At 40.9% G+C, this 27444-nt stretch overlaps 1 protein-coding gene across 2 annotated transcripts in view; it reads left to right on the forward strand.

The window, feature by feature from the left end:
* The window catches only part of LOC129169054 (glucocorticoid receptor-like), a 54247-nt gene that overhangs the window by 21843 nt on the left and 4960 nt on the right, over positions 1 to 27444 (forward strand). Inside the window, exons 3-7 of one of the 2 annotated variants that reach the window (XM_054755038.1) lie at positions 12960 to 13135; positions 14217 to 14243; positions 19751 to 19867; positions 22325 to 22600; positions 26645 to 26789. In XM_054755038.1, coding sequence (XP_054611013.1) covers positions 12960 to 13135; positions 14217 to 14243; positions 19751 to 19867; positions 22325 to 22600; positions 26645 to 26789 — 741 coding nt within the window. The remainder of the gene's footprint in view (positions 1 to 12959; positions 13136 to 14216; positions 14244 to 19750; positions 19868 to 22324; positions 22601 to 26644; positions 26790 to 27444) is intronic. The other variant, XM_054755039.1, reaches the window with a different exon arrangement.

The following is a 27444-nucleotide window of genomic DNA, read 5'->3' on the forward strand; positions in this document are numbered from 1 at the left end:
GGAGGTCGTGTTTTCATTGCGGTTTGTTAGTGAACAGGATTATGCAAAGACTACTTCATCTGTGTGGAATAAAAAAAACAAACACCAACTATACATTACGGCATGGAATTGTAAAAATATGTGGTCATTTTTTTTAATGGTATCTGACCTCCTGAGCATTTTTAGACATTTTCCTTCATTTATCAGTAAATTATACATGCATTTTTATGGTACAATTCAGGTATTTACCAAGGATGCTCCGATCAGGGTTTTATGCTGCTGATTTCGATGCCGATCATCCAGGAATGAAATCGGCTGATACCGACCACATGGATAAGTTATACATTTTTCAATTTATTTATGATCTATTGGCTAGGAGTGCCGTATAAAGGAGACAAATCAGGACAATTCAAAGGTCGCCTGACTGCCAGGGGCTCCAAAAATAGGTAATTACTAATAAAATTAATCATGAATTACAGAAGATCTTTGACTAACTATTTTGCAGTAGGCCCTAAAAACAGCAGAACACTCCTGTCATATGAAGGATTTGTTTGACCAACATTTTTGCAGTAGATCTTTAAAAACAGAAGACAACTCCTGTCATATAGAAGCTCTTTGACTACTGTTTTTGCAGTAGATTCCTACAAACAGCAGAATGCTACTGCAATTTAAAGGATCTCTGACTTTGCATAGATCTTTAAAAACAGAGCGCTACTGTCATATAGGATCTTTGACCAGCATTTGTGCAGTAGATCCTTAAAAACAGCCGAACGCTCTTGTCATACGTTGGATCTTTGACGAGCATTTTTATAGTTGACTCCTAAAATCGAAGTAAACCGTCACATTGAAGAGCTTTGACTCTTTTGCAGTGGATTCCTCAAACAGCAAAGCACTCCTATTATAGAGAAGATTTTTGCCTCCCGTTTTTGCAGATACCCAATTGTCATAGGGGGTACGTGAATAAACATTTAAAACAATTAGTGCCTAGCTCTCACAATTCCGAGTGCGCCTGAACGCCTCACGGCAGGAGGAGACCGTAGCAGGAAGGAGACAGAGCGTGAAGTTTTTCATTGCTCTGTGGGCATCACATCAACAAATATGTAAAAATAGTGACGCCCAAAGTGAAGGATGCCACCCTCAGACTGGAATAAAAGATATGTAGGATGATGACTGATCTATTTATCGGTGCTCATGTCCAACTTTATCCTAATGTCACCATGCAAAACACACACTTTTGAATTAGTATGAAATGAATGGATGGTGTTGAATGCTTAAAGTTAACCATAAAAGGTAGATAGATACAAGATAAAAGGTTTATGTTTTTTAAGTGTGCAGGAGTAGGGGGTACATGGCTTCAGGTCTGGACTGTAAAAAGTTTGGGAACCACTCCAGTGGACCATTAAAATAGCAGAGCGCTCCTGTCATATATGGGATCTTTGACGAGCGTTTTCGGAGCAGAGCCTTAAAGTCAATCTAAAATCTGCCTGTGTGCGGTCGTGGTGGGGGTATGTAAATGCAATGTTCATTAGTCATCCTTCGTCATCACTGCTGACGTTAATTGCAAATATTCTCTCCCCCTCCCCTCCACCCGTGTATGTACAGTATGTTACTTTCCACCCTCATTCAGCATTTACTTTACTGACAGCAGTCCTTTAGCACACGAACCCTTCCTGGGCTGCCTCATTTACTCTACAAACTTCCATAGCGGTCGGATGCACATATCCAGTGTCACGTCCTGCTGTTTTTACTGACATCCTACTCTTATTGACGGGCCCCGCCCTCGCCGACTGCTTGGCAGGCTGCTATGTTGAAACTGAATGTAGGCCAAACTGTGGACCTCCCATGTCTTTGTGTAGGCCTTGCAGCAGGTGTCCAAGTATGCATGTCTTACATTGGCTCACGATGCTGCTTTTGGTTGTTGTTGTTGTTTTTTTAAATAAAAGGCATTAAAAATGCAGAATGCTTATTTAATTAAGATTATCACGTTTACGGCTGCCATGAATATTAATCTCAATTGTCATGGGACTCTTTCCTCGTGTGCAACAAAGTCAGCAAAACAACACCATCGGGACAGCATTTTGATGTTTACGCTATTACAACTTCAAACAGCGCATCTTTGATTTTTGTAGTTGATTCCTAAAAACGGCAGAATGCACTTGTTATATAGAGCAGTGGTCCCCAAACCCCTGGGTCATTTGGTACCGGGCCACACAGAAAGAAAAAATAATTTCCATTATTTCATTTTTTATGTTTTATTTTGAAAAGTGGCCGTATTCTCTCTGTTACATCCGTCTCACTTGACGCATGTCCATTGTGCGTGTGCTAACTTTATCTCATGCCACACAGATAGACTACTACTGTATTTTTACCATTTTTCTTTCACCTCATATTTGGTCTCCAATGCTGATACTATGTGGGAATGCATAAAGGTAAGTTTGGATGACTTATTGAGTGCTAATGTGCACATTTGTCTCAAGTGAATTCATGCTAGCGTACTGCCTTCTCCCACAGACGTCAAACAGCGATGTAATCATCTTTCTGGAAAAACTTGGTTGGAACTTGAACTGGTGGGTCGGCATTCATTTTGTGCTTTTAATTTGATGTTATTCATGTCTTAGTTTTAAACAATACCTCATAAATAAGATAAATTACATCGAGATTTGTGGGAACACAAGCCGGTCCGTGGGTCAAAAAAAGTTGGGGACCACTGCTATAGAGGATCTTTGACTAGGGTTTTTTTTCAGTATGACGTTTTTCTTTTGGGGGGACATTTTGGCTGGTCCACACATGACAAATCCTAGGATGAGCTCCTTCTACGACATTGGAGTGTGCATGTGTGTGCATGTGCGTGTAGGGTACTAAATGAAAAGTAAATGAAAGCTAATAAGGACACTGGGGGAAATGGATGCAGTGCGCCTCAGGCCTCAGCTATCCATCTGATTTAAAACACACAATGTGTCAGCAGCAAATGGGATGTGGCTGGAGCACACACACTCATATACATGCACACACACACTATCATGCCGTACGTGGAAAGTACAGGTTTTATTGAAATGTATGCAGAAAACCACCTATCCATTTTCAATGAGCTTATCCTCACTGGGGTTGCGGGGGTATGCTGGAGCCTATCCCAGCTGACTTGGTGTGAGAGGTAGGGTACAGCCTGGTCTTTGCACAGTGATGCCACCAGCTTTTTATACATTTTTTAAAAAATGTATTTGACTTTTATTTATTTTACTATTGTACATGTTATAATTCATAGTGTTTTTTAAATAGTGTGGATTAACCCTGGCGCTTAACAGTGGTTGTGCAGACCTTTTGCTTGACGGCGACCATGTTTTTCCAAACAGTCTTGCTCAAATATTACAGACTTGTCGGTCCCCTAACAGCAGGGTGTCCAAAGTGTTCCACGGGGGCCATTTTCGGCCCGCGGCCCTTTTTTTATTGGCCTTCCGCACATTCTAAAAATACCATTTAAAACCAAAAAAAAAACAGCAGAAATGGGAAAAAAGAGCAGTAATTTTAGGAGAAGTCATTATAGTAAGCAAAATTATACAATAAAGTTGAAATATTACAGATGAAAATATGTCATTATAATTATGTAATTATATTATGAGAAACAAAACAAAAAAAAATTATGAAAATTAGGTTGGGTAAAAGCTGTAATGTCACCATAATAAAGTCGTATTCCATCCACCCAGCCATCCATCCATCCACCCACCCATCCATCCATCCATCCACCCACCCAGCCATCCATCCATCCATCCAGCCATCCATCCACCTAGCCAGCCATCCATCCACCCAGCCATCCATCCATCCATCCATCCACCCACCCAGCCATCCATCCATCCATCCAGCCATCCATCCACCTAGCCAGCCATCCATCCACCCACCCATCCATCCATCCATCCATCCATCCATCCATCATGCCGCTTATCCTCATTAGAGTCGCGGGTATGCTGGAGCCTATCCCAGCTGACTGTGGGCGACAGGCGGGGTGCACCCTAGACGGGTCGCCAGCCAATCTCAGGGCACATAAAGTCGTATTATATATGTTAATAATAATATAAATCATTATTATATAAATATTACAAAAATAAAGGCATGGAAAGAGAAATGAGCAGAAAGTTGAAATATTGTGCTTGTATGGCGTTAAAAACAGATCACACTGAGCGACCGTGTTGTTGACACCCCTCATCCCGATTCTCCGTACGGTTTCTCTCCATCATGTGGGCCAGTTTCCTGTAAAGCGCCACATTCTGATACAGCGTAGCGTCACTGCCCCGCGGGGGTTTGAAAATCATGTGACCTCAAGCCTTTTTCTGTGTGCACGACTGAAAGCACACTACTGTAAGAAAGCTTACGTAACACACTCCATGGTGCCACAGTGTCAGTCCTACACAGCATGGACTTCTTCTGATATTGTCAGCGTTTGGTTTTCGGAGCTTAATTGTCCATCAATATCTGATGAGCACAATTCCACTGGAAAAATAATAAACCCAGGGCGTTGCCTCGGGGCTGTTTACTTGCAACACTTGAGGTTATTGTTCTTGTTGCTCCTTTTTATGGCTGCATAAAAGCAGATTTTGGTGCGTTGAGCCCGATTTCGGTTTTGTGGAGGCTGAGGCTTAAAATGGCAACATTTTTGGTCTGATTTGCTTGAGTGGTTAGCATGTTGGCCACACAGTCAGGAGATCGGGAAGACCTGGGTTCGAATCTCCGCTTGGGTATTTCTGTGTGGAGTTTGCATGTTCTCTCCGTGCGTGCGTGCGTGCGTGTTCTCCGGTTTCCTCCCACGTTCCAAAAACATGCAGACACTAAATTGTCCATAGGTATGAATGTGAGTGTGAATGGTTGTTTGTCTATATGTGCCCTGCGACTGGCTGGCGACCAGACTAGGGTGTACCCCGCCTCTCCCCCAAAGTATAGGTATCAGTACAGGCCCCAGCATACCCCCACGACCCTTATGAGGATAAGCGGCATAGAGAATGGATGGATCCCTGCGTATCTATCTCTTATTTTTACTATTCTTATTGTCCTGCGTTTTGAAAATGACAATGTTCTAATTACATGTGACTCCTTCAGCGAAATGACAGAGTTCATTGCAAGACACATTGTATTGTGATGGGTAGTATGCTTTAGCTCGATTTCAATGTTCAATGTATTTGAAGCTTTTAAACATACAGTATGTTTAATATATATTATCCTTCACTGTCATTTTCCTTCCTGTTAATAAAATACTGCAAAAATGGGCATATTTCAGACATTGGTAATTAAGCATGATTAGTAGCTAGTAATAAGATCACATCTAGTTGTATTTATACAAAGACGATAAGCATGCAGGTGCCGGTTTTCTTAATTTTGGGGATTGGCGATCGTCCAATTCTCTTCATATGTAACCGATCTTATCCATCAATCTTATCGACCTCCGCAAAGGTCTGAAAGTCAGCCGCTGTCCCGTTTTGCTCTGCCAGACTTACAGCTAACAATCGAGCGAAGGCTAATGCTAAAGCTAGCCGGAACAAAGAGCCAGTTGGCGCTTATGAGCAGTGAAATGAGCAAAGTTACTATGAGGAAAATTATGGAGTTCAGGGCGTTTGTTTCTGGAATAGTAGAATAGAATAGAAAGATGCACGGAATAGGTAAAAAATCACTGAAGAAATGGCCAAATTTACTAACCAAAATGCGTTAAAATCGAATTGAAATGACGTTATTGCCTTACCGCTTTATGGCTAATGCTGCTTAGCTCTGCAGTGTCCTCGCCTTCTGCCAAACTCAGAGGTCAAACTTGCAATCACTCGCCGGCAGCTGAGCAATTTTTCGTCACTGGCGTCCTAATTGCCACTCAGCTCTGCAACAATGTGCTAGAGAAGATTAACATCAGCTTTTAAATGCCTAGCAGCAACTTAAATGAAAAGACTGTGGCCGTGATAATTGACCTCACTGAGCATCCTTGATAAGTGGTGGATAAAGAAGACACTGAAACATTTTTCACCTCTCTAGCCGGAACAGACACGATACTCATGTCATATTGTTCGTCAAACCACATTTAGAAGCTCATTTAAAGAATCAAGGTTGCTTTCCTTTCCTTTTCCTCATAGTCTGCATGCTGTAGCGAGCGGGACCTTGTCCGTAAGTAAAGTAAAGAAATATATTGGCTATGAGGATAACTGACAAAATGCTAACAGTTGATTAGCTAACATATAGCAGGTTAAAAAGCCTAGTGAGGTTATGTTAGCAATATCTCAAGAGACTAATGAGGTGCTGTAGATGAGGTGCCAACAGTTATTTACTTTGTTAAAATCCTATTTATTATCCTATTAATAAAGATGCTAACATCTACCATGTCAAAAGTCCAGTGAAGTCATGTTAGGAACTATCTTTAAAGCCTAATGATGTAAAAGATGCTCACATACAAACAGTAGGTATGCTAGTCCATCCATTTTCTATGTCGCTTATCCTCAGCTAGTGAGGTTATGTTAAGTGCTATCTGCCAAAATGCTAGCAAGCCAATAGCTGATATGCTAACATGTTCAAAACCAGGTGAAGTTATGTTAGCTACCATGTTAAAAACCTAATGTGGCACATAAAAGGCTCAGATTCCAAAAGTTAGTAGATAAAATGCTAACATGTCAACAGCTAGGATGCTCGTGAAGCTATGTTGGCTGCTTAAATGCTATAGGGGAGATAAAATTGTTGACAGTTGACATGCTAAGCTCTAGCATGTTAAAAAAAAAAAACTCTTGAGGTTTTGTCAGCTATCTTTAAAGCCTGACGGTGTAGAAAAAAATCCTACCGTGCCAACGGTTGGTATGCTTGTGAGGTTATGTACTATGTCAGAAGGCAGATTAGATGCTAACAGTATCAGAACAGTAACAGTAGCACCGACGCTAGTGACAACACAACATAAAAGGTGTCCACCAATTCGGTAGACCGCTGGAAAAGCAGATCTAGGATCGCCCTGGCAACCCCACTTGGATGCCGCTGTCCTCGTTACAAGTAGTTAATGCGAGTTAGCATGACCACATATTGTTGCTTTAACGAGACATACAAGAAAACGCTATGGGTGAACTGGCCCGAATAATTCCAAAAGTGTCACATCACAAGAGCACAAAAGAGTCCAGTGGTGCGAAATGATGCTTGGAGTGACAGCGAGTAAGATGAAAGGGTGGCCCCGGGGGAAGTCAAGGCCGGGGGTCTGGACAAGAGGGGACCGTCACACAATCACATGATGGCCTCTGAAACAAGGGACGCTTTATGTCCTCTACTCAGTGACTCCAAAGATCACATCTATACAAACAAACACGGAGGGGGGGGGGGCTGGAAAAAAGTCTGTGCTTGTCTCCGGGTAGGTGAGTTGGATAATCCTATGAATCGCCTGACCTCCTCCATATACGCCGTCACCCCATTGGCTGATGAGGGAGGAGGAGGAGGAGGAAGGAAGGAGGCGGGATGGCAGCGCTAATATTATTATGTAACCTTGACAGATGGGAGTGGAGTGTTGAGATGCAGAAAGAGGAAGTGCGAGCAGGGAAAGACAGGAAGAGAAGCTAAGAAAAAAAAAAGGTGAAACGATGGCTCATATTTCCTGATTAAACAAAAAGAAACCTCCTCTTCACATGAAGCCGCCATGGCATTGAAACAGCCGAAGGGTGTGTTTTCCAATGTGCATGCAGCTTGGAAGAAGAAGAAATGCATTGACCACTTATGAAAGACATGAAGCGGCCATGAAATAAACAATTGAAAAGTCCAAATAAAGTCAAATAATTCTCGGCTCAAGTTTTTACGCCGGATGCCCTTCCTGACAAAATCCTGGCCAGGAATGGAAACCACGCCCTCCGCCATGACAGGAAGAAGCATGAACCTTTACAACATCGGGCGTCACCTTTCAAATGAATCGCTGAATTTCGAGCTAGATTTTTCACGAAATCAACCGACCACTCTGTGATTAGATAATGAACTCCTCACACACACACACACACACACACTTTTGATCTTGTTCTTGTTTTTGACTGTTCCTAATATTTTGTACATCCCATTGTTGATGATTTCAGTCAAAAGGACAAAATATTAGTAACACTTCAATGTGCTTCTTCTGATTTTCAGCCCCCACGTGACTAAACGAGTGACGCGCAAGTAAAAATGAAAAACAGTTAGCAATTACGAGTGCGCCTGAACGCCTCAGTGTGCATAGAACGGAAAGAAGGAAGGCGACAGAGCATGAAGTTCTTCATGGCTCTTTGTGATTTATATGAATAAGTGAGTTTGATGATTATGTTGTGCATTAAGAGTGTTGAATCTCCACAATTTCATTTCTAATGGTGTTACAATATCCACCCCCCCCCCCCCCCCCCCATTAATGTATGTGCATGTCAGGATGAGAGAGTGGGGATTACTTACGTACTGTAAAATTAATTAACAAATTAATCATGTTCAATATTTGAATTTTTTGTAAGTGTGAAGGAGTAGGGGGTACATGGCTTCAGGTCAAATGTCTGAAGTAGTACGCAACGGTGGTCAGTTTGGGAAGCACTCACCTAGCAGATGTTAAGCCTTTTGTGGAGGTTAGCATTCCAGTCGACTGACAGGTGGTCGCTCCACAATGTTGTGTGCGTCTATGTTTATGTTCCGTCATCCATCTATACTCATACTGTAAATAAACACCTCGTTGGCCACTTCCATCCAGCCATCTCCTATGCTGCTTATCCTCACTATGGTCGCGGGTACGCTGGAGCCTATCCCAGCTGGTACGCCCTGGACTGGTCGCCAGTCAATCACAGGTCACATTTAGACAAACCATTCACACTCACGTTCATACCTATTTCCATATTTTTGGGGATGTGGGAGGAAAGCGGAGTACCCCCCGGAGAAAACCCACGCACGCACGGGGAGAACATGCAAACGCCACACAGAGATGACCCAGCGGAGATTCGAACCCGGATCTTCCCGACTGTGTGCCGTTAGCCACTTTATAAGAGCAAATTTGCAAGTTTCTAGCTTTCTTTCTCAACGCCAGCACTGACGTAGAAAGTAAAGGTTTGTTGGGCAAAGCAGAGCGTAAACAACGTTCAGTTTGCCAGCATTTACTGTGCAGTCAAGTCGACGGTGTAGTGCTTCACATGGATGATCGTGTCCATTAGTGTTTCAACATTTCAGCATGCATGACTTTAAATATGTGGTTGTTGCTGTTCACAGTAGGTTTTTTCATCATGTGCTTATGTTTGTTAGCATGTGACAGCCCGACCGGGGTCAGTGTGTGTGTGTGTGTAAGTATATGACAGATGAAGTGCAGAGGAGGAGGTCATACAGTGCAGTAGAGCGCAGGTCCACAACAAGCTCCTCCTAATGAGGCTTAAACCCTCATCGAGTCAGTTTCTCGAGCTGTGGGAGGAGGGTGATGGTGGTGTACGTATATTTAACACCACCCTGTGGGCTTTTTATGACAGTTCGCATGTGTGGAGCCATCCATTCATTTTCTATCATGCTTATCCTGGCTGAGGCTGGAGCCGATACAAGTCTTTCTATGTGTTGTTCTGTACAAACGACACATGACTGTGGCACGTTCTGCCTATATTCCGCCTTCAGAGAGTGTGATACCGCCAGGCCTCTCGCACTGCTGTGTTGAAACCAATCGTTGCTGGCCAACAAGCATTTTTGCATCATGCATGATGAACTGCAAATAAAAGGTCATTACATGAAATGGTCATGAAATTAAAGAAATTGCCATGAAATAAACAAATTGGTCGTGAAATTAAAGAAAAAATACTGTACATAAAGCGGCCTTTGCATAAACACATTTGTCATTTAATAAATAAATTGGCAATGAAGTAAATCGATCAATCAACTAAATAAGTTCAACATTTCTGATTGTTTTCCCAATTTAGTTATTTTATCACATTTTAATTTATTGTTTTATTTAATCATTTCAGTTTGATAAATCCTAATATTTATCACTGTCCAAAAAGCATTTTATACTGACTATTATCTGAAGCATCTGTGTAAATAAAGGTGATTAAATCAATAAAACAGCCATAAAATTGGGTCCTTGAAGAAGAAAAAAGAAATAATAATTGTCAATTTGACATAAGATAAATACTTACATTGGTCATGAAATAAATAAAAAAAATAGCCATGAAATAAAATTCAATCTGCATGAAATAAATAAATACATACATGCATGGGCTATGCAAATAAATACAACATTTTTATAGTGAACGGTAAATAAATACATTGTTGCTGGGATAGGCTCCAGCATGCCCCCACGACCCTAATGACGAGGAGCGGCATAGAAAATGGATGGATGGTTAATGAAATAAAAACATAACTTGGCGTGAATTCAATAAATACATAAATAAATAGGTACATTGGCCGTGAAATAAATAAGTCATCTGTCGAAAAAAGAAACAACAACAAACCGCATCAATAAATGTATGTATTTATTCCGTTGCAGCTCCAAAGCAGCTACTGCGTGATCTCTGAGTGATACAGGCTATCGTCTCTTCAGTGTCTGGTTGGCGTTTTCATCTCAGTGTGTCAGACTCCCAGAAACGAGCGTCCTGCTCCCCGCACCGCCCCTCCCCTCTGTTTACACAATCTCTGCAGGATTTGTATATTGTCAGATTCCTGGCATCCCAACCGTCCTTCCCCCTTGGCGCCCGGCTGCATACACTTGGAGGGATCCTTAGCGACTTGGCGCTTAAGCTAACCTTCTTAATTGGGCCTCTTCTGAGGCGCAATGCCAAGGCCTCAGTTTAATGTACAGCATGTAAGCCACACTCGGCGGCGTCCTTCCTTCGAGGTGACCGTGAGGCGTTAGTGGATATGCATATACCTGTAGGCCATGCTTGTTTGGGGAGGCGGTCGGTTGAGAGGTTAGCTGAATATTGATTCACACCGAGCACTATGTGTGTAAGAATAATGGAGTGAGGGAGTGAGAGCCGCATGCAAAATCATTATCAAGCTTAGCAACATACACAAGAGCCAAGCTACCGTGAAGCAGTCCCTTTCGTAGTTCACATGAGCGTTTGACATTGACATGATAGCTTTCATGTAACATACTGTAGCTTCTACCTGACATACTTTCTGTATATGCTGGCACTCTGCCAACAATATGCCTTCTAAATCACGTCTAAATATAGGATACAATTGTGTATGTATGTGTGTGTGTGTGTGTGTGAGAGAGAGATTCTGAAGGACTTCATTACACAATTGGAGATTTAACTTAGCTAGTGCAGACATTAAGGTTGTGTTCACGCTTGTTATTCGGACCAAAGATTAAAAACAGCTGCTTGGTGTGCACTTCGGTGCGGTTCACGCAGTGTTCCCGCTGGTATTTTTGTCATGGGACCAAAGATGGCGCAGTAAAGAACATGTAAGTAAGGTTTGGTGTAACGCAGCTTTGGCGACACAACTCAAACATAGCGGAGCCTCGGTTAGCGTCCACCCCAGTTAGCGTGTTTTTCGGTTAAGGTCGAATGTTTACGGCAGACTTTTTCCTTGGTTTACGTACATTTTCCTGTTGCCGTACAATATGGCGCATGTTTTGTCGCATCATTAACACACTGCTTTAGCGCAACGGTGTTCTTAATGCCATCCCTGACGCCCGTTTATGATGTCATCAGCAATTGTACTTGTACATACATAGAACAGCAAAAACAGGAAAGTGGTGTCCATGTTGATCAAACTGTGGTACGGGTACCGCTGTTGGTACGCGGATTCCCTTTGGTGCTACTCGGAAATACCAGAGATTTGTTTCTAAAAAAAAATACAAATAATATTATATCGGAAATACGTATGGAATAATCAAAACTGAAATGATGAAATTGAATTGAAAATTAATTTAAACTTTGACTTACAGTACCTACTAGAACAATCTACTGTACATGCTAAAGAAATCATAACTGCAGGGGGAGCCTGTGAGCAAAGAAAAATACAAGTACACTTGTCCCTTGCTACATCGCCGTTCGATTGCTCCATAGCTCTGTCACGGTTTTTCAAAAATGTATTAATTAACAAACGATTGCTGTTTTGTGGTTGACTATGGCCTAGTATTAGTCAAATATGTCATATGTATTCTGGTCACTAGGCGTCATGTGACATTGATGAGACATGATGTGACATTATATGACTTTCACACTGCATGGAGTCAGCCATGGCATGTCCGACATGATAGAGTGAAAAAAAATTCTCCTCCCATTCTGTGTGGAAGTGGTAAGTTTTTGAGTTCTTACTTTGTCCTTCTTCTCCACTCCGTTTGAAACACTTAAGTTTAGAATAAATAAATGGGAGGCTAACTAGTTAGCCCGCGAGCTTGCTATGCTTAAAGCCTTGGCCGTCTCTTGTGTCCCTGCAGTGATCCCGTAGCCTGCGCATGAGCAATGTGGTGTAAGCAAAGAATAATAGGAGTGTAAAGGTGACTAAAGGGGTGTTATTTCAACACGGCTTCAATAATGTTAAAAAACGCTATTTAAAAAGTCATAAACAGCTTTTCTATCCTCTAACTACAAAAATATTACGTTTGTTAATATTGAATCCTACTTTAAAATTCACTTATCGCAGTCGAGTCTGGAACCAGTTAACCGCGATAAACGAGGGACGACTGTATTACTTAAAGGGACTGTTTGCAGCTGGCCTCAAGATGACATTTTTTCCTCAAACCAGAAAATGGCTAGCACATGTTGCCATTAGTGGTTTAAAAGAACAGATTTAGTCAAAAAAATGTCAACATTTTTTGTTTTTGTTTTCCAAAAAACAGTCAGCATCTGGTGTGACCCCCATTTGCCTCAAATACCGCATACGATGTTTTCAGCTTCCAGGAATTATGTAGGGATCCTTGCAACATGGGGCCGTGCATTACCATGCTGCAACATGAGGCGATGGTCGTGGATGAATGGCGCAACAACGGGTGTCACACTGCCTTCGAACTGTTCCACATTTACTTCTATGCTTTCATGTCATTTTATTTCTCTTCTGCATTCCAGCTCATCACCTAGAGCGGCAGCAATGTCCAACAATTCTGCAGTGGTGCAGGGCCAGTCCAAACCCAATGGGCAGGCCCACAAGGTGTGTTTGGTGTGCTCGGACGAAGCCTCCGGATGCCACTACGGGGTGGTAACCTGTGGCAGCTGCAAGGTGTTCTTCAAGAGGGCCGTGGAAGGTTGGTCTTATATTCTGATAACACAACACACGCCATGTTTACATCAAGTGGTACGGTTCCGTTCAGGTTGGGGCGGTCCCAAAATATCTGACTTGTATTGTCCCACTTTATAACACACTTTATTGAATTGATTATTATGCCCATTGCCACTATCCGCTTAGCTGAATAAATCCATTTTTGCCAGACAAAACATTTTTGAGCCTCGAAGACCATTAAATGAGTCAAAAGTGAGGAAACACGTGTACAAAGTAGTACGAGCCTCAATGTTCATTATAACCTTATACGTTATATTTTATCTAATATAGCAGTAAAAACACTCAATGTAAGAGCTAACACTTTTAATTCTGTGAATTGGAAATTGACTTAACTGATTAATCGATTAATTTGGGATTCTTGTGATTAATGGTGTCTCAAGCAGAGTGTACTACTGGGCTGCAACCAGCAGAGGTGCTGTTTATTCAGTCTATAGCTATTTTGCTGTCTAAAGAAGGCTCATCCCATCAAAGAAAAAACTAACAATCGATCCAACATTTTCCCATAATTGATCAAGCCGTCAGCTGCCCACACATCCCTCAGGGGACATTGTTTGCCAATCCAAACAGAAGTTTACCGCTGGATGGAAACGTGGCTTTTGAAGTGATTGTGTGTATGGTCTGAGGGCGAGGCGTTGAGCTTTTCCCGCAGGTCATGTTTGGTGGAGGAGTATGTGACCTCAGCATGTTGTGACCTCTGTGGGGGCCCTAAGCCTCCATGATCCAGCACCGCCACCTGGCAGGACATACATCACGTACTGTACTTACATGCATAGTTGTGGTTTTCAGCTGTGGTCCATGAAGTTTTTTGCATGACTACACATTTTCTCTGTCGTCTTTTGTCTGCACAAAAATGTTGCTAAAGAAATATCTTTGTTTCCACACGCCTTACCTAGGGCGCATTACTGCAACTCAACTTGAAGGCCTTTTACTTTTCTCAGAATGGTTATACCTGTTATTTTTTGTTTGTTTGTTTTTCTCCTCCCGCCCCTCCCTCAAAACAACCCATCTACGCTCTCCGTTTTGCGGTCGTTGTCTCATTGCTGAAGGATGGAGAGCACGACAAAAGACAGATGGTAAATAAAAGCACCTTTTAATAATGCTAATCATGCTGGTGATGATCACGATATGATGCTCTTTATGATGATTTGTCCCTGTAACCCTGCTTGCGATCACACACAGCCTCTTCTTCTTCTTTTTCAACTAATGCATGCAAATTCAAGCCTTCAAATGACTCGTGAGGGGTTTTTGCACTCTTTGCTTCTGATTGGGATGAGCCACTTGGTCATTCTTACAGGATTCCTTCATGCAACAGCATAATTTGAACCTCCCAACTAAATGAATACAGTGGAACCTCCAACACAAGCTGTTCGGTGATGCTGGTTGACTTCCAAGTTGTTTACATTTCAAAATAATTGTCTCATAGGAAACACTGTAAAGTGAATTAATTAATTCTAGACATCATAGAACCTTGAAGTATACAGTCAATGTTTCAAGTAGTAATACTACTCCCCATTTTGAAGACACATACTACTGTGATACTGTCTCTTAGAGACCTTTTATAACAGTGGTCACCGACCTTGTTGAGCCCAAGATCCTTGGTCTTGGCCATGAACCTGCGCAAGATCTACACCCTCACCAGATAATATATACTGTATATATATATATATTTTTCATCATGTTAACGTGCAAAAACTACAGTTGTGTGCTCGAGCACATCTCTGCGCTCTGTCACTCCCTCTCGCTCGACCCTTCTGCACCCGTCTCAGGGGATCCGGTGTACTAGTATCTCCGGCTGGGTTTTGGGGACTGGGCTTTTGGCCGGAGCTTGCGGCTCGTTGCCTGGAAGGCGGCGAGGCGTACGGGCGTGTTCAGTGTTCAAAACGCGTGCCTGTTGGTCACGTTCTCGTGATCGACCGTCAAAGTCCCAAAGATCGACCAGTAGCTTGCGATCGACGGGTTGGTGACCACTGCTTTATAAGGTACTCCTGGAGTTAAATTAGAAAGATTAAAGTCTTCCGAGATTTGCAGATGTCTAAAAAAAAAAAAAAAAGATGTAGGTTGAACTTCAAATTGTACACATTATTTGAGTGGTTCTCAGCCTGTTCCTGTGTTATTTTAGCTTTAAACTTCACAACAACATAACATGCTGGGTGGGCATTATTTTTATCATAAAATGTGATGATACATTTGTTTCAGGGTGAGACTGTGATAAAGTAAATGAATTGCCTTTTCTTTTCTTTTCGGTGCATTGAATTGTACGGTTATGCAATCCACCCTGTTACGCTTGTATTTTTACATTAATAACATAAAATGTAATGCTCAGCATTGAACGCATTTTTATCGCTTATATTTGTATTTTAGTTCATTTTTATGCTTGGAAATGCCTCATTTAGGCAAAATCTGCACATGTTTTCATTAAATAATAGGCCATATTTAACCAAGAAACATCATCATTTATTATATATCATATTATATATCATATAAAATAAAAAATGCTTTTTTTTTTTTTCGAGATACTTGGTCTTTATTGATATTTTGTAAAATAAACATATATTTATTTTACATAAAAAAATGTAAAAAGCACAATGACTATGGACATTTGGACTATGTTGTATGACCCCAGCTCGACCAATATACTTTTCTTGTTGTTTAATTCAGATAAGAACAATTTTCGTGCAAATTAAAACATTTTTTTTAGTCACAATGCTGAAATGGCACCAGAGGAATGAACCACATCAGACTGCACAGTCCATGCACTCTCTATTCTATCTATTATTTATGTATCTGTGGCAAATATGCAGAGAAGTTGAGTATGTGAGCAGCAGCAGCAGGTGCTTTAGCTTGTACTCGAGGTTAAGAGATTTAGTGAGCGAGTTTCCCTTCATATTTAATGTGCTAGTGGTGTCGTGGGCCCTGTGAAGTAGACGTAGCGGAGCAGAGAGCAGTGGACTGACTAACTGAGCTTCAGCTGCCACTTTTTTACACCACAGATGGCGGTTTTACGCCATTGGTGTTTGCAATGACTTCCTGCAAAATCACAGAGTTGATGTAGACTGGATTTGGTTGTTTTGTACAACGGTAGATAGAGAGATGGCGTACGGACAGTCTCATTCATTTATTCCTTTTCACACCAGAGATTTTTTTTTGTGAAAGAATTGTACATCGATAATTAATCTATTATCCAATTAATCGACAACTATTTTGGTATTCCATTAATCCTTTTTTTTTTACATGGCGATTTCAACACAGTAACAGTCAGGAGATCAGGAAGACCTGGGTTTGATTCTCTCTTGGGCATTTCTGTGTGTTTGTTTGCATGTTCTCCCCATGCGTGCGTGGGTTTTCTCCGGGTACTCCGGCTTTCTCCCACATTCCAAAAACATGCATGTTAGGCTAATTGGCGACTCTAAATTGTCCATAGGTATGAATGTGAGTGTGAATGCTTGTTTGTGTATATGTGCCCTGAGATTGGTTGGCGACCAGTCAGCTGGGATAGGCTCCAGCGTGCCCACGCGACCCTAAAGAGGAGAAGCGGTATAGAAAATGGATGGATGGATTTCAAACACTTTCAAATATGACCAATTGTCAACTGAGATGTACATTCCACTTAAACCGCTGATACAGTAATCCCTCGCCACTTCAAATTTTGCTGCTTAAATCATGCTGTTTTGTGGTAAAATGCGGCCTATTATTTGTAAAAAAAAAAAAAAAAAAAAAAAAAGCATATTTAAGCAAATTTCACGGATGTTTTGCCTAAATTAAGCATTTTCAAGCATAAATGGCTAAAATAATACAAATTTAAAAAGTAAGGCATTCAGAAGACACATTAAAAGATGTTGTGATGATATGTAGTATTCTACACTGGCCACTAGGTGTCAGTAATGTTATTGTAATGTTTGGTGAGACACACACACACCACACGTCATCGCCTTTTACTGTATGTTTCAATTATTTCACAACAGGCAAAATAATCCCTAACTCAGGCCTCCGACGTGATTTTCTGTCCCCCCCCAGTTCAGAGTCGGGTGACTCAGAACCCGACCCTGATTCTTCTGACGAGTGGCTGTCGTCTGGATCTGCCAGCAGCAGGGATTCATCCCCACATCCAGCAGACCCCACCGCCACTCTGCTTGAATTTGCTTCTCAAGCTTGTTTTCTCTGTTTTTTAGTCAAAATCAGGTGTTTTTGCTGAAACTACCCTACCCTACCCTTTCGGGAGTACATTAGCTTTTCACATTGCTTTGCAATTACAACAAAAGATAAAAGCTATTTGTCCAGCTTGTGACTCATCCAGCAAATCCGTTGAGAATTCACACATTTATACATGGCGCCCGGTGTAGCACGCTCAGGAACACTTCATTATGTCACTGACTGTCGATGGAGTCTTCTGTCTGATGCTGACCCAGATAAGACTCATGTGACACTCACACAAGGACGACATGCGCATAAAAACATCTCTCCATACACTGGATTTGAAAAGAAAAAGCATGCGTTTCTATCAAAGCTCAAGGTGAGCGACCCCACTTGCAGCCCATGATGCATCAGTGTATTAAACATGCTAATGCTCGTAATGTCATACATGTTTATTTACATTTATCTAAGGTGAATTTAGGTCTATGGAGCTCTTGAGGATGCTGCAGGTTCAGCTATGCATGTGTGGATTATGTTAGATGAGTAGGTTAGATAATATCATATTAACCACAACCCTTCCGCCCACTTCTTCAGGCAAATCCATTCAAAAGGATTAAAAAAAATGCCCCGATGACATTTAAAAATAAGCAGGAGCAGCTTATAGATGACATAGCCGGATAGAGGAAGGCACAATTTGATTTGACTGGTTGATTATTTAGAATTGTTTTCATGATTGAATGTTGATTCTTGTTGTCAATTGAGATAAAAATGGAGTGCACCACTTGCTGCAACCAGCAGAGGTGCTGTTGATTCAGACTTGGATAGTTTGCCGTCTAAAACGTGACCAGCATGAGGTCAGCTATGACTAGACAAGCTAGAGCGTTATTTTTCAATACAATGCTTGCATAGAAACAGGAGTTCAGAACATACGGAAATTCTCCCACACCTTTAAAAATAAAATACAGTTTATTTTTCATTAATGTACATTTTCGATAAAAAAAATGTAGCCAATTTAACCAGCCTCTCCGAAACATATTTACTGTAATTGGTCCCGGGATGGTTTCTAAGCTCTTGAGCTGGAAAAAATGACTTAAAAAAACTCAAATCATACTTTTATGCTTCCTTATTTTATGCATAAAATTGTGATTTCCTGCCATGTTAAAGCAAATTTGTGTGTCTTCCCCCCCCCCATCACAGGATGAAACCCAGCCGTTAATGGATTCCACTCTTGACTTGCGTTTTTTAGACTAGTTTTTAAACTGTTTTATTACTTTATTAAAATAAGCAATATAATCTACTAACAGAATATGAAAACACTACTTGTTTTCAGGTATTTGGTAATACTGGGTATATATGTCAAATTTATACACAGTAATCCCTGTTTTTTTGCAGTTAATTGGTTCCAGACCATACCGTGATAAGTGAATTTTCACAAAGTAAGATTCCTTATTTATAAATGGAATATGTTCAGCTTTAGCACGTGGAACACCTGTTTATGACCTTCTCTGTATGTTTTTAACGTTATTAGAGCCCTCTAGACATGAAATAACACCCCTATAATCACCTTTAGAGTTGTATTACCTAATATAGTAGACATATTAAGAGTAAATAAGCCATTTAAGACATAAATAGGACTGTCCCGATGCTAGGGGAGCTGAGTGAAGGATGGAGAGGAACTGACATCAGGGGTTCAAAGTTAAGTTTCAACTTGGCCTGGGTTATGGCCGCAACAGTAGCCTGTGTTTTTTTTTTTTTTTTTTACCCATAATAGGCCATATTCAACCACGAAACAGTGATGATTTTTTAATTAATGTATTTTGAAAAACCGTGATAGAGTGAACCCGCGAAATTCAAAATGGGATGTAGTGAGAAACGACTCTATAAATAATACCTGGTTAGTAAAAAGTACGTATTTTTTTTTTACTGTTTTTAGGTATTTAATCTTGCTTAGATTTGCAGTGTATTAATCAGCCCCAAATTACTACCTTTATTGATGAATTATTGTTACATATAAACACCAATCCCTCTATTCTGTTTTCTCTCTCTGTCTATCTCTCTTCTCTCTATCTTGGTTGAGGCAGACAGCCGCCCGCCCCATACTGAGTCTCGGTTACGTTTCAGGTTTTCCTTCATGTGAGAGTTTTTGTGCTTTGCCTTTGTCGCTGAAGCACTTGCTCATAGGTTTTATTTGGCTTTGGTTAATGTAAGAGGAATGGTGACATGGACCTTATATAACCTCTTTTCTAGCCCGCTTCTGTAATATTAAATCATGTGCAATTGAGAGGGAGAGGGTTCATCATGTCTGTAGTATCATTGTGTGTGATCACCAATCATGTACATGCTCGTTCTGTGCAAGTGTAGTACCAACAGGTGGTTTGTGGCTGTGTAACTCCCAATGTCAACAAATACCACTACCCATCTCTTTTTGTGTTTCTGTGTTTTAAAACAGGTCAGCACAACTACCTTTGTGCAGGGAGGAACGACTGCATCATCGATAAGATCCGCAGGAAGAACTGTCCGGCCTGCCGCTTCCGCAAATGCCTTCAAGCTGGAATGAATTTAGACGGTAAGCAAACATTGCTCGTGTGGAGCCAGCTAACTCGGAGCTTAGTACCAAGTCCTTCAAAATTCTCCTATCAACATCATCGCCTTTTATGCCTCCAAAGTCGAACACAAGGCGGGGTCTCTATGTCACGGCCTCATCTCGCCAGGTGAGTGGCAGGAAGATAAGCTCTGACTCGCTTGGGGAGAAGTTGTTTGGTGCCACTTGCATGCTCTAGACCAGGGATGCCCAGACATTTTCCACCGTGGGCCGTATACTGAAAATCGTAGGATGCGGGGGGGCCACTTTGATATTTTTCAAAAGGCAAAAAAAACCCAAACCCTCTATACTTGTATATGTATTTAAACTTAACTTTGATATATGATTACTTATTAGTGTCAACATTTCAGCTTCTCCACATTTAACCTTTTTGCTCTATTCCCATTTTGGTATTTTTTTCTGGTATAATTTTATTTGTACAACGTGCTACGGGCCAACAAAAAACAAGCTGCAGGCCGCAAATGGCCCCCTGGTCTCACTTGGGATTCCCCTGCTCCAGTCCTCTGGATCTCAAGAATAACCCCCGAATATAAGACGACGTGTCATTTTCCGACTGTTTTACCTGTTAAAACGACAATTGCTTTCCACACTTAAACACCCCTGTTCCTTACAAACAGTTGACAGTTGAAATGCGGGAGGCGTCCGGGGGGCATCCTGGCCAGATGCCCAAGCCACCTTATCTGGCTCCTCTCAGTGCCGGGAGGAAGAGCAGCGGTTCTACTCCGAGCTTCTCCCAGATGACACTGCTCCTCACCTTATCTCTAAAGGAGAGCCCAGCCACTCTACCGAGAAAAGTCATTTTGGCCGCTTGTACCCGCGATTGTTCCCAGCAGACCCTCACAATACGTGTAGGCCTGCCAGGTCTGACCGGCATCCTTCCCCACCATCTGAGCCAACTCACCACCAGGTTGTGATCGGTTGACAGCTCCCCATCGTGCCCCACCTCCAGGCCTGGCTCCAGAGGGGGGCCCGGGGTGAGGGAAATCTTGGTCGAAAGTTTTGTCTCTTCATTGGGTCTGCTGAGCCACTCTTTGTCTGGTCCCTGCCCTAGGACCTGTTTGTCATGGGTGACCCTACTAGGACGTGAAAGCCCCCGACAACTTAGCTCCTAGGATTATTGGGACTATTGGAACTCCTTCACCACGATAAGGTGGTAGCTCAGGCAGGAAAATTACATTCTCTTCCACCTTTAATTTCCACTCCTGGCGTTTCCACAGCAACTAAGAGCTATAGTAGAGCACTGCTGTCCATCAAATCCCTTGACTGAGTTATTTTCTTTTCTCCGACGCTCGCCACACTGATTACATGTAATCTCTGACAAGTCCCAATGGATCAGCCAAGGAATGACAAAACACATCTGTCTAAATAAAAACATTAGCAGCTATACACAGCTTGTGTGTCTTCATTAACCTACATAGAGATCCACTTAGCGGTACTGCTTCCTGTACATTCACACAGAACGAAAGGAAGATGCCTTACACACCCCTTGCAGCACTTAAGACCCTTTGGAAATTGTTTATTTACAATCCAAAGGTGAAACTTGGAAATACGTCCAGACTGCGTACATACTGTGCTAGCAATGTTGTTGCTGTGTGGAGCACGACATCATCCCTCACGCGCTCATAACATTATTGGCAGACAAACCGGTGAGCCGATATTATCAAACATCCCAAATCATTTTTATCCAAATTTAGCTACAATAAAACTTTTTAATGGCCACAGTTAGCTAACAAAACAATGTTAACTACAATTGGCTCTTGTCCTGACAGCATTGTGGCTTATTTATCTTTGAACGGACCGAGTAGCAGAGTAGCATTTGTTAAAAACATGCCGTAATTAACGCTGTTTTTCATAGATTCGGCAATTTTCTAGATTTTTAGGTGGCAGCAGAACACAGGCAGAGTGCTGTCTATGTGCAAAGGAATTCTGCAATTCCGGGATAGAGGTGTTAAAAACACCCAAGACTCATTTCCTATTACGTTGAACGATTGTCATTGTCTGACAAGTACCTTACTGACCTGAAAATAAGATTTTCACAAGAAAAAAAGTCTGAAAAAGACAGGTTGTCTTAGATTTGAGTTTGAGATTTATATTTGCAAACCAGTAGGTGTTGCCGTACGACTTCATCCCAAGCTAGTCAGAGCTTTTCTTCCTGTCCGTCACACATGCACCAGTAGGAGGAGAAGTTATTATGCTAATTTTAAGATAATGGTGATCAATTTATCCAGCACCTAAGAAACCGGATATGCTTTTTTATTGCAATCTACCAGTTATTAGTTCAGTGATAGTGTAAATATGATTTAAAGAAGTGTCTTGTTTTCTTTAATTTGTCCAAAAATTGAGGTGTTGTCTGGAGAAAAGTTACAACTCCTATTTCGAGGCATCTCTGTGAGACTAACGTCACTCTTTTTGTCCCACCAGCAAGGAAAAACAAGAAGTTGATGAAGACGATAAAACCCAAGGGCCCGCCTTTACTGCCGGAACCTGTCCCCGCCATGCCCGTGGCGGTCATCCCCACCTGCATGCCCCAACTGACACCCTCCATGCTCTCGGTGCTCAAGGCGATCGAGCCCGAGATAATCTACTCGGGCTACGATGGCACCCTGCCTGACACCTCGTCACGCCTCATGTCCACGCTGAACAAGCTCGGCGGACAGCAGGTCATCTCTGCGGTCAAGTGGGCAAAGTCGCTGCCAGGTAATGACAAGCCACTTCACCCTTGCTTGCCATTTCATTTGATGCTTAACTATAGAGCGTGTGGTCGCGTTCACAGCTTGTCATTGACACGAGTGAGGGCAGCCAAGTCTGGCCACAAAAGTCAGTTATTTATTTACATGCCGCACAGACAAAAAAGTTGGGACTCCAAAGGGAAGAGTGTTTCTTGTTTTTTTGGCCTTTTATGAGGCAAGGAACCGTATGTGGGAACTTAAGCTGAAACAGAAGCCACATGCCTCACTAATAAGGCAGTAGAACCATGTGATTTCTCCCTGCCAATCAGCAAAGAAGGGCCATGATAACAAAGAATTCAAATTTAAAATATTTCAAATGACGATTTTATTAAAGTAAAAAAAGCTTGTAGTACACTAATGTACTGTATATATTTTGTAAATTATTGTCAGCTTTTTAAATGCATTTTTAAATTTTAATCATTTAATTTGTTGCATTTTCTTAAATTTGTATTGTCAATTTTATGAGTCACTTTTTGTTTTTAATTACGATTGAATTTAATATCATTTTTAAATGTAGGTTTTAATGGATGTATTATAAATGAACTGCAACAAATAACCTTTAGGTTTTAATTATCATTTAATGAAATTAAGGGAGTAATAATATTAGATTAAATTATAATAAATTACATGAACTGAAATAGAAACTATTAATAAATGAAAAATAATGCACAATTCCTTAATTTTACTCTTCATTAATAAACAGACATTATGCATTTGTAGAATTGGATTATTAATGAACTGAGTTCTATTTAGGAGGATTTTTGCACAGAACCCAAGCCACTATATTTACTCAGGCAAACTGCTTGTGTATAAAATCTTGCAAAAACGCGGCAAAACATTTCATGTTCTGTCGCGTAATTTTCACTGCGTCTGTGGCACGACTTGCCCTTTTGTCGGGGGGTGAGGGATGATTGATGAATTGATCATTAAGTATGTAATTGATTAATCACATATTGAGGCATTTGAGGCTAAATGTACCCATGAAATGCCCATTGCTTGCGCTGCAGGTCTTCATCATCATCATTAAACCTTATGAAACGTTATAAACGCCTCGTGGCACCTGCAGAGACTAATGTGCTTCAAGTGGTGCTTTCGCCATGTAAGGACGGTTGATGAGGTGCTTGACGCCTATGTTGCGACTGGTAGCTCATGAAGTAAAACGCCAAGGAAGCATGAAGTGACAACGAAAAGGCTCCTTTGTGCAGATGATCGTGTTGAAAGGAGCCATTCTAAAATGTAGCAATCAAAAAAGACAGTAAGAGCAGGTGACGGCGCCATGCTTTGAGATGCATGACATCGTCAGAATCACAACATGAGTCACGAGGGACAGAGTGAGCATGAAGGACAAAATGCCGGAAGACTAACATGACAACACAGAAGCGTTGTGAATTGAAAGTGCTGCTGCGTGATCATGAGAAAGAAAGCACATGACCTGCTAATCTCTCCAGATATTCTCTTGAGGATATTCATGCTTTGATTGCCAGCACCATAACTCAAGATCCCGTTTCTTTTAGGTAGAAAAACTCAAATCAGCCCCATGAAATTGTAACGTCAGATTTTTTTTCATTGCGTTTCCTTGTTTTGTGTGTGTGTGTGTGTGTGCGTGGTTGCGCTTTGTCCCAGCTGGCAGCTTTCCACAGTGATAGTGAAGGCCAGCTCTTAGTGGGGGTGGCTCTTACATAACACAGCTCCCCTTTGAAACAAATGCTCACTCAACTCATTTTGACACCCATTTATGTGTGTGTGTGTGTGTGTCTGTGTATAAATATTTGCCAAAAGTTGAGTTGAAGTACATTTTTATTTAGTGTGTGTATCTCTCTGCTGACAATTGTACAATAAAGTGTCCAAAGGCTGTAAGAAGTCGTGTTAGCTGTGAAATATGGATATTTTCATTGACATTTTGACCAAATGGTCCAAAATGATTCACATTATTTTTCAAAATATGCATACAAAGTTGTAAATGTGTACTAGCGGGATGATTTAGAAGTTTGCGTTTCCTCAAATTAAAGTCAAATATTTTTCTACAGTGGAAAAAAACTAGGGCTGTCAATTGATGAAAAATATTTAAAAATATAGTATTTTTGTTCATAGTTAACTTGTACTTAATTGCAATTAATTGCATTAAACAATTAATGAAATGTTTATCTATAATAAGTGTACCTTTGAAAGATCATGTAGCACCACGTTATGTAACAATGGTGCATTGTATAATAATGCAATATAGTTTCACCTCATTATGTAATAAGGCCACATTTTGTAATAACTGCTGTATTTCGTAATGAAATTCTTGATCACATTTTGTAATACATTTTGCCGCATTTTGTAATAACTTGCTACATATTGCAAAAGTTATTACCAAATGCGGATGCTGCAGGTTTTTTGGGAAGAACGTGTAACAATATGGTGCTTTTTGTAATAAACCATTGAAATTGAGGCCTTAAGTAGGAAAAAAAACAACCATTTAGCATGTCAGCTTATTTAGAACGTGGTCAGACCTAAGTCAAATGTAACTGTTCTGATTATAATGGAGAATGTGTTTACAAGCTAGGGATAAAAGCTACATTAGTATTATTGACATGGAAATGAACAGTGCACTGAAATGTTGGAAGACATTCAAACAGCCAACACGGATGATGTTTTGCAAATAATATACAGCACTTAAAGCATAAAAAAGACAAATATGGAACAGACAAAAAAAACTTGATTCCATCAATGACCAGTTGCATGTTGGACTATCTACGAGTCACTTTATTCTTTTGCTCATGTCCTGAGAGTTAGCAAGGGTGAAATTATTTTACTGAGATAAACAAATTGGAGCTCTTGTGCCATAAATGTGTTTGTCATAGCAATTAATACCATGTACACATGCAAGCAAGTACACAAACTAAACTGCAGGGCAACATAGCGATAGTAATGACAGGACAAATAACCACAAGGATTGTCTTCATTCAGAGATTTTTTTAAAAAAAAAGGCAAACAATATGGTAAATTGAAATTGATATACTCCGAAGTAAATTTTTACCCACATTTGGCAGTTTGGCAGGCGATGCTTTAACTTTGAGCCGGAATGTATGTAGGTACCACAACCAGCCACCAGGGCGGAGGCCCAGACATTAGTGATGTGCGATACCACTGATTTCTTTTCCGATCTGATACTGAGTAAAATTGCGAACTAAAATGCAAAGTAAAACTGCATATACCGTAGGTCTGTCACGATAACACATTTTTCTGGACGATAATTGTCCTACAAATTATTGCCGATAAGCAATATTATCGACAACATTATTTTGAAACCATTTTTTTCATTAATGGAAAATAATGCCATAATAATATGGCAAATACTAATTTTGTTCTTAATTAAGGCGTCAATTTCAATGGTTGCATGTTCTTTCAAATAAGTTCAGCATCCTCATTTGGTAATAACTTTTGCAATATGTAACAAGTTATTACAAAATGTGGTCCAGTTTAATACAAAATGTTTATTACAAAATACAGCAATTATTACAATTGCGACGTTGTTACATAACCAGGTGAACATTTATTGCATTATTACATAATGCACCATTATTACATAATGTGGTGCTACAGATCATTTTAAAGTTTTTAATACACCTACTGACACAAGACTGGATAATATGTTCGCTTTCTGCAAATTTTTGTTTATGAAACACTTGCGTAACTCTTTTGCACACACTTTATCACACTCTTCTTCGACTTGAACGCCGTGGAAGTGTGACACGGCGGGTTTTGCAAAATTCAACTTTTATCCTGTCCTCTTTGACAAACACAGCAGTTCAAGACACGTGTGCTCAATGCCGACCACTAATGATGCTTCATATGCGGCCGCATCGGCTATATCGGGGGTTTCCTACAGCCACAGCTCTTAATAGCAATGTTTTACAGACCACACACTCGGCGACTATCGGAAAGCTGGCCTTAAATTGAATAACGGCATATTTAGTGTGTATAAAATGTTGATATAGGATCAAGACCTATTATTTGTCCTGTCCAGGCTTCCGTAACCTGCACTTAGACGACCAGATGACGTTGCTGCAGTGCTCCTGGCTCTTCCTCATGTCCTTCAGTCTGGGCTGGAGGTCCTATGAGCAGTGCAACGGGAGAGTACTCTGCTTCGCACCCGACCTCGTTATCAACCAGTATGTATTCTACTAATAATAGTTCATTAAGCTGACTCACATGCATATGAACACATGAACATGTATTGTACTTTTCCATCCGTACAATTAACGCGCCTAAATCAAAAACACTTGATCCTCTTCGGTGGTGCAAAGAGTGCAAAAAAATAAAATGAAAAAAGCATGCTTTGTTGCTCGCACGAGGAGTCGCAATGTGACCTGCAAGGCTTCACCTCTGAAGAGACCGAGAACTATTGATCTCAGAAGTAGAAAATAATGCAGCTGTGGCTTTCATGGAAGTGGGCTTATTTTCTCCAGTTTGTCTTTCTCCTGCAGCACTTCTCTCCTGCTGGGGAGAGTCATTACCAATCGGAAAAACAAGATGAGTGAACAGCTTCCCTTTGTGCCTTCCTCATCACTAGGGGGTGCAAGCCCAAGCTCAACTCCCATAATAAGGGCCCTATGAAATCAGATAGTTTCCCCCAAATACTGTTTTATTTTTTTTCCAAATTCTGCTTTTTCCATTTAAAGTTTTTTAGAATTCAGTTAGTTGTTTTTTCCTTTTTACACTTATTTTAGCAGCACTTATTTTAGTGCATAAATGCACAACAAACTGTAATGCCCGTGCTTGTGGTTAAGGAAGACGTAGTCACAACGCGATACCCATTGCGTTATT

Source organism: Dunckerocampus dactyliophorus, chromosome 16 (assembly GCF_027744805.1).
Source record: "Dunckerocampus dactyliophorus isolate RoL2022-P2 chromosome 16, RoL_Ddac_1.1, whole genome shotgun sequence".
In the NCBI taxonomy this organism is placed as follows: domain Eukaryota; kingdom Metazoa; phylum Chordata; class Actinopteri; order Syngnathiformes; family Syngnathidae; genus Dunckerocampus; species Dunckerocampus dactyliophorus.